Source organism: Gossypium raimondii, chromosome 8 (genome assembly GCF_025698545.1).
Source record: "Gossypium raimondii isolate GPD5lz chromosome 8, ASM2569854v1, whole genome shotgun sequence".
Taxonomy (NCBI): Eukaryota; Viridiplantae; Streptophyta; class Magnoliopsida; order Malvales; family Malvaceae; genus Gossypium; species Gossypium raimondii.
Window position 1 is genome coordinate 57,432,857 of NC_068572.1, and position 13,086 is coordinate 57,445,942.

At 32.7% G+C, this 13,086-nt stretch overlaps 1 protein-coding gene across 1 annotated transcript; it reads right to left on the reverse strand.

Annotated features, from left to right (window-relative positions):
- Nucleotides 1–8,351: 8,351 nt before the first annotated feature.
- LOC105793706 (protein NODULATION SIGNALING PATHWAY 2) lies at nucleotides 8,352–10,174 on the reverse strand. Its single transcript, XM_012622550.2, has one exon. The coding sequence runs from the start codon at nucleotides 9,999–10,001 to the stop codon at nucleotides 8,490–8,492; it is 1,512 nt and encodes a 503-aa protein (XP_012478004.1). The 5' UTR covers nucleotides 10,002–10,174; the 3' UTR covers nucleotides 8,352–8,489.
- Nucleotides 10,175–13,086: the final 2,912 nt, after the last annotated feature.

Below are 13,086 nucleotides of genomic sequence, written 5' to 3' on the forward strand. Positions count from 1 at the left end.
ATTTATAGCGCCGCCCTATGAAATCTCCCCCCACGTGCTTCTCACATGCTGAATATTCTTCCTTTCATTAAATTTTAAGGGTTAATTTCATCAAATTCCGTAAACCATCACTTCAATTTTAAATTAGTCCCCATATATTCTAATTAAGTTATCAAATATAATATTGCACCAATTAGGTTCTTTGGTCAGCCTAGCTGTTAATTTTTGTGTTAGTTCATACATGAAATGGTGTACATAGCACGTGAATCAAATTGTAAACATATATGTATTTATCGCATAAACACCTTAGATATGACATGTTAAAATAATCTCTTAAATTTTATAGGCAATGTTTATTTTCTACATGTCAAATCTAAGTCATCCATATGATAATTACATATGTATTTACAATTTGATTCACGATTTTAAATATGCTACACGTAAGACTTGATTGATATGATACCGATATATACCTTAAGAACCCATATAAAATGTTTCAAAGTGACCAATTTAAAACTTAAGACATAATTTGAGAATCTTTGATACAATTGCCCCAAATTTTAATTTTTCTGAAAAATAAAACTTACTGAAAAGAGCAGGCTGGCAGAAGAATATTGTAGTTTTTTTTTTTCTCTAAATCCGACAACTCAACTCTGGCATGAATCCAGTGGCTTGTGTTACATCCGCACAGATGAGGTTCGTTTACTTCATATATATTGGCATGGCATAGATATGGTGTGGTGCACTTGTTTATTGCTTTTTTCTTTTCCTATGATTGAACAATATTAACTATGACTTTTCGTTTTTGGGTCGAGGCTATTCAATCATAAAATGTGTACAAGAGTAATATTTCAATTTATCGATATTGTATATAACAGTTATACACTATAGTTTCATTAACGAATTTTATACAAAAAACTTCAGTTTTATTGTATAATCCGAGAATTAAGTGAAAGGATAAAGATATTCTTAATTTTAATTAATAATCGAAAGTTTAATTATTTATTTTTTAATGTGATTATTAAATACGAAAGATTAAATTTGAGCTTTAATATAAAATACAATGGTTTTGAGACAACCAAATAATCCTTAAATTAATCTAAGAATCAGCCGTCATTTGTTTTTCTTACCATATATAACATTAATTTATGCCACATGCCTTTAACTTGTAAGTCGGCTATACGAGAAAGGTCCCAACATAAACAATACAAACTCATTCGCATGTTATTTCTTGCCGTTTTCTGACCAAGTTTTTTGGTGTCTGAATTTTTAAAAAAGAAAATTTCAAAACCTGAATATTTCTTTTTGGTTTTTTGTTGGAAACTTCAACGCGGCTGTCAGCTATTGAAATGTCATTTTCATCACAATCCAAAAAAGAAAACACCAGTTCAATTCTGCCTGCAAAGGACAAGCCATTAATTACAATATATCAGGAACAATAATTCAACAAAAGTTTGCTCAAATATTACAAGGTGGTGGGTCACCAAATAATAATATATAGTGTGTATACTATTTTACACCCTGCTTTGTATTGTGTATATGTTGCCAGGTAGATCAAATAAAGCAATCAACTCATAAAGTAGATAAAAAGGAGTAAACGGTAAGATACCTAGATATTTACATTTATTTAATTCTACTTGATGGAGTTGTGATTGGAGTACGGAGAACATGGCTTTGAAGGTAAGTTCCAAAGGTTGGGAAAGTGGTATAACTTTTATATTAGTATATATGGAAAGATGAGAGACAGAAAAAGATGTCTAAGCTTCTATGAATATGATTTGAAGGCTCAGTGTTACTTTGTAATTCTTTTTTTCTCTCAAAAAAAAAGGTCAGATGTGCTTGTGCTTATAGTGGGCATACCCTTTACGTGAAGTAAAATGTTGGACAAGTACAAGATTCAATAATTTAGGTGATTAGGAAATATGATAAGAAGCCATTTGGAGCACTCGCTGTGGGTGACGCTTAAATGTACAAAAGCCAAGAATAATGGGTCTGTTTTTTTAACTTATGGTTACAAGTGGAGGGGCTCAGTGACTGGACGCATGACCGGATCATCATCACACTGAGACTAACCAGGAGGGTTGCAAAGACTTGTGGGCGTGGTCGGGTTGGAGTCATGGCCTGAAATGGGCTCCTTTTTGGTTACCTTCCAAATGAGACATGACAACCTCCCCTACCCCTACGCAAAGTGGTACGATACAACCTTTTTCAAGCTAATAGATTAAATTACTAGGCAAATCTAAATTAGGTTAGAACACCTCTTCAGTCCCTCTCAATTTCAATATTGACTAAATTAGTCTTTCTAAAAAATCGTAACAATTTAATCCTTATCAATTTTGAAAGTGAGCAATTTAGGACAATTAATCATAATGTTAATGATTTCCATCAATTGTACATAATTTTAATTGGTATAATAATAAATTTAGCTTTTAAAATTTACACATTCTATCAATTTGGTCTTAATTTAGCAAATTTAGCTTACGACATTTTGTTTAAATGTGTAAATGTTGAGGCTAAATTTGTTGAATTTTTTTAGAACGAAGGCCAAATTGACAAAATACGTAATCATCGAGAGCTAAATTTGTTATTATACCAATCAAAATTATGCACAATTGACGAAAGACATTAACTTTGTAATTAATTGTCCTTAGTTGCTCACTTTCAAGTTGATGGAGATTAAATTACTTTTATTTTTTAGAGGGACTAATTTGCTTAATTTCAAAATTGAAAGGGGTTGGAGAGTTTTTTTACCTCTAAATTACACACATAAATGAGGAATTTAATTTTGAAACAAAGATGTAAAAATAACTATAAACAATGACTATTAACATTTTCTTAATGAGAAGATGAGGCGGAGATTGTTTTGGGGTTTGTGAGGACTTTTGGCCTACAAGAGAAAAGAATAATTATGGGGCATTGAAGCTTTTGGTCTAATATGTTTTCCGTTAGTTAAGTCAATAAACAAAAATGTGATGAGGATAGAAGGAATGTTTTAGTAGATGATCATACCGGCAACCATGAAAATTCCCAATATTTATCTTGATGGACCCTTGTAACTAGACTTGATTATAGGTTAAGTTTGAGTTGGGTCGAAATAAAATTTTAAAGGCTTGTTTTTTAAGTTTTTGCTTAAGTTCAATTTGGATTTAAAATGCTAAACTCAAGTTTAATTTTTAGATTATTTTTTATATAATACATTATGTTGACACCATTTTTTTTGATAAAACGGGGTCGACTAGGATTTTGAAAACAAAAACGAAAGTGGGAGTCGCCACCAATCCTTTTTGATAATGTGTGATCCGGTCACCTTGAAAAGTGGTTGTTTTTAATAAACAATTTAATTTTATTAAAACAACGATTTTGGTCCACAAATTAAAAAAAAATAGGTTCGGGAGTCGGTTACGTACGAGGAAGGATTAGCATCCTCATAACGCCCAAAATTTGTACCTAGTTGATTAATTAATGTTTTAGTGTCGAAGATTGAAAACTTTAAAGAGAATTAAAATACAATCCTTTATTGAAATGTTGAAAATTTTCGGGAAAATGACATATTTCACGTTAATCGAGAGAGAGAATTATATCCAGTAAATTAGGACACAATATCTTAAATTCCCGATGCGCGAATGAATGCCAAAAATTTACTCATTTAGAAGATTTTTAACTATCTCGGATTTAAAAACAGGGATCATGCCCAGTAAGTTAGGACACGATCTTTTCTTAATTCCCGAGACCGTTTAAAACTTGAGAAAAAAAGGGATCATGCTCAGTAAGTTAGGACACAATCTCTTCTTAATTCCCGAAATCATTTAAACTTGAGTTTGAAAAGATTCGTGTATTTAGATTTATACGATCTTCTCGAATCTAAATACGAGATTTTGCTTGTTTTAAAATCATGATTCATGCATCGAATTAATCTAACTCGAAATGGTAGAAATGAAACTCAATGTTAATATGCGTATAGAACAATATTGAACATGATGGTATAAAAATAATACGAGCGAGAGCAACAAAATAAGATAAATAAAAGGAAAATTCAATAACATACAAAATAACAAGTATATAAGCAAATAAGATTAAAACATTTTAAAATAATGATGAAAACGTAAATAGATAAAATTATAAAGAATGTAAGAAGATATATATGTAAGTACACATCAAAGTTTGAAAATAATAAAAATATAAGTAAGTAAATAATGATAATTTATATATATTAAAAATATATGTCAAAAGTATGCACGTATATATGTATTTTAAAATTATAAAACCTAAAAAGTATATATGTATTTAAAAAGAAATGTATATATGTACATAAAATTATAAAATATAAAAATATATATGAGTATGTATATACATTCATGAAAATAGAAAGATGTATATAGAAAAAATATATGAGTACGTATGTGTATATATATATATATATATGAAAATAAAAATGTATATAGATTATAGAATATAAAAATATATATAAGTATGTATATATATAAATTGAGAAAAATATGTACGTGTATTATAAAATGTATGCATGTATATATGTATATAATAAAGTTTGGAATTAAAAAAGTATAAATGAATAAATAATAATAATATAATAATATAATAATATTAATAGTATTAAATAATTAATTTTAATAGAAAATAACTAAAGTAGCAGATTGAGGATTAAATTGAAAATAAACGGAGTTTTAGGGCTGGATTCAAAAATGGAAAACACAAGGGGACTGATTTATAACGCCCGCGAAATTCGGAGGATTGATTTGGAAAATATCCCAAGCCCTGCGCACAGCGTTTTGACGCGGACTGAAATAAAACAAAAATAAAACTATGCAGCTAAATTAAAATAAAAGAAAAGAAAGAAAAAAAAGGGCTAAATTGCAAAGCATTGCAAAAGTGGAGGGACTGCACGCGAAAATATCATTTTTTAAGAAAACACGTGGATCCTCCCCTCAGGGTCGGGTCACTGCACGGGTCAGGGCCAAAACGGTGTTGTTTTGACACCTGACCCATTATGTCAAAATGGCGTCGTTTCATATGTTTATAAAAGCTAAATTTTTTTTGAAAAATTTCATTCCTCCCTGCTTCTTTAAAAAAAAAAAAGCTTATTGTTCTTTCAAACCTCTCCCTCTCAACCGGCCAGAACCCAGAAACCGGTGAACAGCCGCCGCCGTGCCGCCGCCACGCACGGCATTCGGACTCCGGGTAAGTTTGTTTCCCTCTCTTTTTTTTTTCTCTTTTTTTATACATTCGACATATGTATATACATTGCTTTTCTTTTTAAACTAAAAAAAAAAAAGAAAGAAAGAAAAACTTCGTAAAAATAAAGAGAAAGTAAGAAACCTTTTCGTTTTTTTTTTCTGCTGGGTTTTTTTGCTGTTCTTAACCTTGAAACTTTTTTGTATTATTTCTTTTTTTGAGAGAAAACAACAAAAACCGAGAGCCTTTTTTACAATATTTTTCCCGCATTACATCGTTTTGTTTCTGGGCTTATAAAGACGAAATACAAAAATATTCCTTTTATTTTTCGCTGTTTTAAAACTTCTGTTACGCTGCCTCTCTTGTCTTTCATCTCTTGGTTGCTGTTTTCTGTTTCTTTTTCCATGTTTGTTGCAGGTCTTGACGAGGTAAGTCAGAGGAACAGACCTTGACCCTTGCCATTTTGGTGCAACTGGAGGCCGCCTCGGGTGGTGAGCGCGCTGACAGCAGCACATAGAGGCAGCGGCGCCTTAGGGTTTCAGTTCCTGCTGAAACCAGTTAAGGTTTTAGGCCGTTTGGGCCATTAGTTTTTTCTTTAGAATTGGGCTACAAAAATTTTGGGTTTTGGGCCGGGCAAAATGGGCTTGTACACATTAAATACACTAAAAACATTAAAATAAATATTTCTCAATAAATTAAAAATATATTAAAAAATTTTATACTTAAATAACATTAAGATAGTTGGAGTTTAACAAGTAAATGTCTTTAAAATAGTAATAAAATTAACAATAAAATAAGAGTTATATAATATCCAAATAATAACAAAAAAATAGTAACAATATAATAGTGAAATGATAGCAAAATAATAACAAAACATCAACAAAACAATAGCAAAATAGTCACAGAACAACAAGAGAAAAAAGTTCAGGCTTATTTAAGTTGGGTCAGGCCAGGACTAAAAAATTCTATCCGAAACCCAACTAATTTAGAAAACGAATCTTATTTTTTGTCCAAATTTATTTTTTGGGTCTATAATGTTAATGTTTATAATTTCACCTATTAAAATATAAAAAAATAAATGGTTGATTTTTAATTTAAGAAGATTAATTTACTCCCTAACTTAAAATACAAGATCTGCCAAATAATAACCTGTGAGAATGATACGTTGATGTGATGACATTCAGATCCATTGCTTGCTAAGTTTGGAGGTGCTCTTCGGCTTTCTGCTATAAGTCCGAATAACATACTAAGAATGGCCCGTGTCGTAACCTTGCCTTACATTGCAGATATTGGGCTTTTCTCTTGGATAGGAGGTAACCCATAACACAATGCTCATAGTATATCTGTTTATGGTCGGATTATCCGTCTAGATTCGAAGGCTTGCCTGAAATATAGAAAAATTTAGGTAAAAATATTAGAGTCGAAAAATAAACATGGACAAAAAAATTAGGCTCGTTTAAAATATGATCCAGGTTCAGGCCTGAACATAACTATTTGTAAGTTTATAATACTTTATATTATGTTATTTTTATATATTATGTAATTTAGAATATATTAAAAAATAAACCTATACTAAATATATAATACTACTCTAATGTAAACATTAAAATAATGTTAAGATGAATATATAAAATTTTCAATAATGTATAAAATTATTAAATATTAAAAAATATAATTTAAAATAATATGGGTGGGTTTAAAATAGGATTGAGTTAGTCTTTTACAAATATGAGCGAATTTGAACAAAATTTTAAACTCATATTTGGTTGAGTCAAGCTTAAATAAATATAAAGTATATTAATATTATATTTAAGCCAAATCCAAACTCGATCACGTAGATGAACACCTCTAACTTATACTCATCTTTTAACTACTTGTCTTAATTTCAAAACATAAATTTCAAGATTACAATTAATTTATAGCAAGAAAAGAGAGAGTAAGAAATATGTTCAATAAACCTTTCAACAAATTAAATACTTTTCTTTATTAAGGTAAAGGTATAAGGAAGGATTGTCGAGATTTAAATCGAGATTTAATGTTAATAGACCTAAGCAATATAAGTCAATCATTAATTAAAATTTAAGGTTTAAGGGTGTAAAAAGTCTTCAAATTTTTCAAGAAAAGCACTTAAGTTTTTTTTCGCACTCAATTGAGTAATTGAACTTTCAAAATGTATAAAAAAGGCATTGACAAGAATTTGAGACCTTAACAAAAGAAAGGTGAAACTTTGCTATTATACAAGTTGTAGATTTAATTTATATATTTTAATTTGGTCAATTTTAGGAGATGTGCTTTTTGTTAAAATTTTGTTTTGTGCTATACATAAAGTTATAGATTTAGTTCATATTCTCTAATTGAATCATTTTTAGTCCCTATATTTGTTGAATTTCAAAATTTCAATCTTGTACTATACAAACGGCAACTATTAAATCTATTAAATAACTTTGTTGTGACAAATATATGGAAATAAAAGGTGACATATTATTACACATGTGATAATATGTTTATCGCATTAGATTTAAAAAATAACACAAATTAATGAATTTAACCGTTACCAAGATCAAAACTTTTAAATTAAAAAATATAGAAAATTAAAATATTACCTATTTTAACTAAAAATAAATGATAAGCAGACTCCAATAAATATTAGAAGACAAAGAAAACCGACCTTTGCGAGTGAGGCGAACAATTTCTTTAGAATTAGATTCAAGGGTGATGGTAGCTCCTGCTTCATGTTCCTATTGTGGAGGGATTTGTTGCTGATGTGTGGGTTACTAGATTAGAATTTGAAGTCACTGTCAATGTGTCCTCCATCTCTATAATTACCAGCATTATTACCATATTTTATTCTCTAAATCATTCATTCAGAACCAAAATCTCTTTCCAGAAAGGTTATAATAATAATAATAATAATTGGCTTGTTGTGAATATTAATAGGAGTTTATTTAGTGTTAAAATATTCTCTCAAATAATTATCTGGCTATCTCCATGGCTGATATAAATTCACAGCCTTTTCTCTGCAGGTAAGTTAGTATATACCATATGGTGCAATATTGTATGGTTTAGCAGATTGTGCAGTCTCAAAAGATATTCGGGTTTAAACTGATCATTGAATTTTATTCCCCAGCCTATGGAATTTAATTTCAATCTGTCGGTAACCATGAACATGGCAACTTTTAACATACATCTATGAACTTTTTTTTTATTTTCTGTACTTTTCTGCACAATGTTTATAAAACAATAGTGATTAGTTTGTCACTACAAAAGAATTGAGTACTGCACTACGTGATGTATACTATGCAAGTGTTCTGATTGTTACACTATGTCCAGCTAGACACTCTGACAAGGGGAGCTCCCATGTAACCCAACACCATTTCATTGTTATTCTGTCCTTCTGTTTTCACCCAACATGAACCCTCCGCTTGTCTCACCAGCTCCTCTGCTTCCAAATAGTTTTCCCAGCTCATCCTCCGAGGTTCCAAGCCGAGTTTCGTGAGGGAACACCCTGTACTGCAAGTTTCTTTCCATTGTTGAGCATTAACAAGGGAACAAAGATGGGGTACCACAAACAAACATTCCATAGCTATTCTTGCCTCTAGGAATTGAAATTGCTCCATGGACTCAAGCAAGGCCTGGAAGTAGACCAGCTGTGCTTCGAAGAATGAATCGAAACTCGTATCATCTGTCCATTTTTTGATACCAATTCCATCTCCCAAAGTAATGATGCCTTTACTTGTATCACTCCTAAGCAATGCCTTTGCTGTTGCAAGAAATTCCTCCACCTGCTTAACACTCCTCTGTTTTTCCATGTGAGGTAACCCAACCATACAATTGAATGCTAACCACTCGTTATCCATTTTAACCTTGCTCATTAAACCTTCTATATCCATCTCCTCTACCTCCATTCTAAGCCCAACAATCTTTGCATGTTTACACAGCTGCTTCTTCGTCTCCTCGAAGCTAGTTGTAGCATTGCAACTGCCATCCTCTTCCTCCCATTTTATTGTGGTCAGCCGCAACGTTCTTAATCCTTGCCTTCCAAGTGTTTCGATCAAAGCAGGCCATTGTATGCCTTTACCAATATCGAAATCCACAATATGTAGTACCGTAGCATAGGCAGGGATGGATTCCAGTATGGCCAAATTGGCAGTGAAATGAGCAAACCTACCATAGGGGAAGATCTGATACAAGGCATTGAAGGCTGCATCGTAATTTTTGCTTGCTTCTTGCATTAAGTAGTTAGCTTGCTTGTCCAATGATAGTGTCAAATAAAATGCAAGTCGTTCGATGCTTTTGCCGGTCGGAGAGGCCTTTTCGTTTAGTCTCCTAATGATTTCTTGTGCTAGCTCCATCTGTTTGCTCCCCATGGCATCCCCACAAGCTTTCAATAGATGAAGAATCGATGTTTGGTTATCAATTTCCATGCTTTCATCAGGCAGAACCAAGTAAGCTTGAACCAGTGGGATGACATCCATGGAAACTTCACCCGACGTTGGTGAGAGATTCTGGCAGCTGACATCTTCCATAAACATCTGTTCCGAACAGTAGTTTTCAACACCATCAAGACTAAACTGGTCATTTGGAGTATCACCCTCATTAACCCATTGTAAGATGCCTGGCAAATGAGTGCTTAAAAAGTGGGAACTATAGGCTTCATCGCCATATGGAGTTGAAGAAGAAATGTCTGAGAAATCTTCAATGGAAACAGATGAAGTGGAAAACTTGAAACTGTTAACTAGGGCATCCATGTCTGCCAAGCCAAACCCTTCATCTTCAATTGGTAAACCTATTGGATTGTAAGTTGGCCAAGAAGCGTGGAACTCCATTTGCATCTTCTTGGATAGCAATGTAAAATGAGATTGGTGTTCTCTTCCTTGCACAAAGAAGCTCTGCTATATATAGCCATGACAAGAAAATTCATAAAAATTCTGCACATTGTTTTTTTATAGGTAGGCACTTTCTCAAGACTTCATCCTATTGAAGTTCCCTCTAAATTCCTCCCACTTCTTTGGCAGCTACTGGGGAAGAGTAGCGTTGTGTGTTTAATCTGATCCCCATTCAGAATATTGTGATGGAATATAGTCTCTGTCAAATGTTGTTCAGCTCAAGTCAAAAGGAAAATTGAATTTTTAATGAAGTCCTGTGATACAAGCTACATTATATCATACTTTTCAAAACTCCCCTCTAATGATAATTAAATAATGGGATTAGTTTATCCTTTTACATCCAAATCCCTTTCAAAGAAATTATATCAATTATGACCTTAACATTGACGTGTTTGAAATCATGCAAACCTATCCCATTTACAGATTATAGTAATTAATGAATGATGGTGAAATTTTTTTAATTCACGTCATAATCAATTGTTATAAGTGTTGGTATGGGAGGATAAAATAGAAATCAATGGATATTTCAAGATGTGTATCGATGTCAATTTTTTCAAGATTCTATTTATTTTGTATTGACGAAAATAGTTCAATGACAGAGTAAATTTATCAATTTCTATAAATAATTTATGCAATATTCCATTATTAAATAATGTATGTTTTTGGGTGTGTCATACAAATGAAATATCATAAGAAATCTCATGTCTCTTTATAAGGACATAATTACTCAAATGGATAGTGCAATAAATATAATTATTTAATAGATATCAGGCTCGTGGTTTTGACGTGAGGGGTAGGAATGGTTATATTTTCAGGAGCAAACTCTAGGCGAATATGAAGCGTATGAATACAAGTTATACTTTGAAATGAAAAACAATTCCGAACTAGCTTTGTCTACGAACAAAGAAGCTATAAGTAATGCAATTATGAATCTCATGGAGAGTTCAATCCCGGCTCAGGATGAATGCTGGCGGCATGCTTAACACATGCAAGTTGGACGGGAAGTGGTGTTTTTAGTGGCGGACGGGTGAGTAACGCATAAAAACCTACCCTTAAAAGGGGAAAACAGCGAATAATTATGACCATTTATTAATAACCAATTGATATAATTTTTGGTTAACTTTTCATTTGATACCATTAAAATACTCTATATATTTTAAAAATATTCCAAATATTGAACTGAATAAAGGTTCCAAAGCCTTGGCTCTTTCCTATCAAGTATATGGTAGTTTTGACTCTAGTTTTTTAATCTTGCCAGCTATATCCTATGAATTTTTATTTTGGATTATGAAGAAACGATCAAACATTAAGAAACATCAAATAATTTTCCACGATCTATGTTTAGAAATTTCTTTAGGTAACAGGATAATTGCCTACCTACCATCCCTTTTTGTCATGACAGATACAGAAGCAATAATTTGCAGGTATCAATGTTTCATGATTGAAGACAAAAAATGGATCGTCTTATGTTATGGGTTCCTACAAGTTTTCCGAAAATTTTCACTTCCATGGCCATGGGGTGTTACATGGTCAAACAGCGTTGAAGATTAGTTATCTACGCATCTTCTAACCCGCATTTGGCTACAATTCTGGCCTCAACTTGCTGTCGTTTATGTTGTTCTTTTTACCTAATGGCCGATGTTTTAATGCAGAGTTGATATTAACTTGTATCAAAAAACCACCATTTTATTTCACTTCCATAAGCAAAAAAGCAATTAAATCCGAAACCAGCTTGCCATGCTTTGAAAAAAAAAAGACCAGTTTTCATCTCTTCACTGTCAAGCATCCAAAATTTGGTTTCTTTTTACCAGAGTCAACAACATGGGAAAGGTTGTTGGGTGTTCAGTTCAGACAATGGAATGTCAAGAATCTGCCGACTGACAACAAAATTCCATACACCAATGGTCGAAATCAGTTGTAAGCGAAAGTTTTAAAGTAGGAACTTACAAGTTTAGGGAACAAGCTATATCCATAAACACTATCAACACCAAATACGACAGAAAAGTGCAAATACAATTACAATCCTAGGCCCAATTTGCCCGGGCCCATTCAGAATAAGCAGAAAAACCAAGAAAAAATAATAAATAAAATTCAGTCCAAAAACAGTCCATTTACAATTGGCCCACATCAATTTACCAAAAAATACAGACTCTAACCCCAAAATATACCAAGACCCAAAATACAAACCAAGCCCATTTATAAATGGCCCAGTACAAACCCAAACTCTAGCCTAAACACCTAATGGCCCAACTCAGCCCAAATCCCAACCTAATGGCAGAAACCCTAGCAGCGAGCAAGCCCCAGCACTGCAGCAGCCCCAACTCCTTCGCACGTGCCAAGCCTCTGCCCCTACGCATGCGCCTTTGCCTCCGTACACGCCACGTTCCCAGCCCTGCTCTCCGTACCTGCAAGAGACGAACAAACGAGCAGCAAAAACAAACAACGGTAAAAAAAGGAGCAGCAATGAGGGATTGACAACAAATACTAGTAGTAAATAGAAAGTGTAAAATTTTTTAAAATTTCTTTGTCTCTATCCGGCTATAAAAAGGGCCGATTGAAATTTGTAAAAGGGGGAGGCATATTGAATACAAGAAAATAAAAAATAAAAAAAACGTTTAGAGAAAACAAAAGCAAAATTTGAAAGGTGATTGCAGTGTTCCTTTTTTTGGTTTATTCTTTTCTATTTATTTATTCAACAATTATTCTATAAAAAAGTAGAGGAAAAGAGAGGGAGAGGAGAACGAGCTTACCTGGTGGCCGATCTACCTTCCACTCCGTCGCAATCGAAGTTGGATGGAGGTTAGAGGCATGAAACGGCGCAGAGATGAGAAGCTTGCTTAGGTTTTGTTTCAAATGACAAATTAGGTTTAGCTTAGGTTTTTTATTTTTATTTTTTATGCTGATTATTGAAACGGCGCGACCCGATGACCCGACCCAGACGCGGTTAGATCCGCGTGTTCTGGCGTAGGGAGGGATATTTGCGCGACCAGTCCTTCCCTTTTCTGGTGTTTTTGAATCAAGTGCCTTCTTC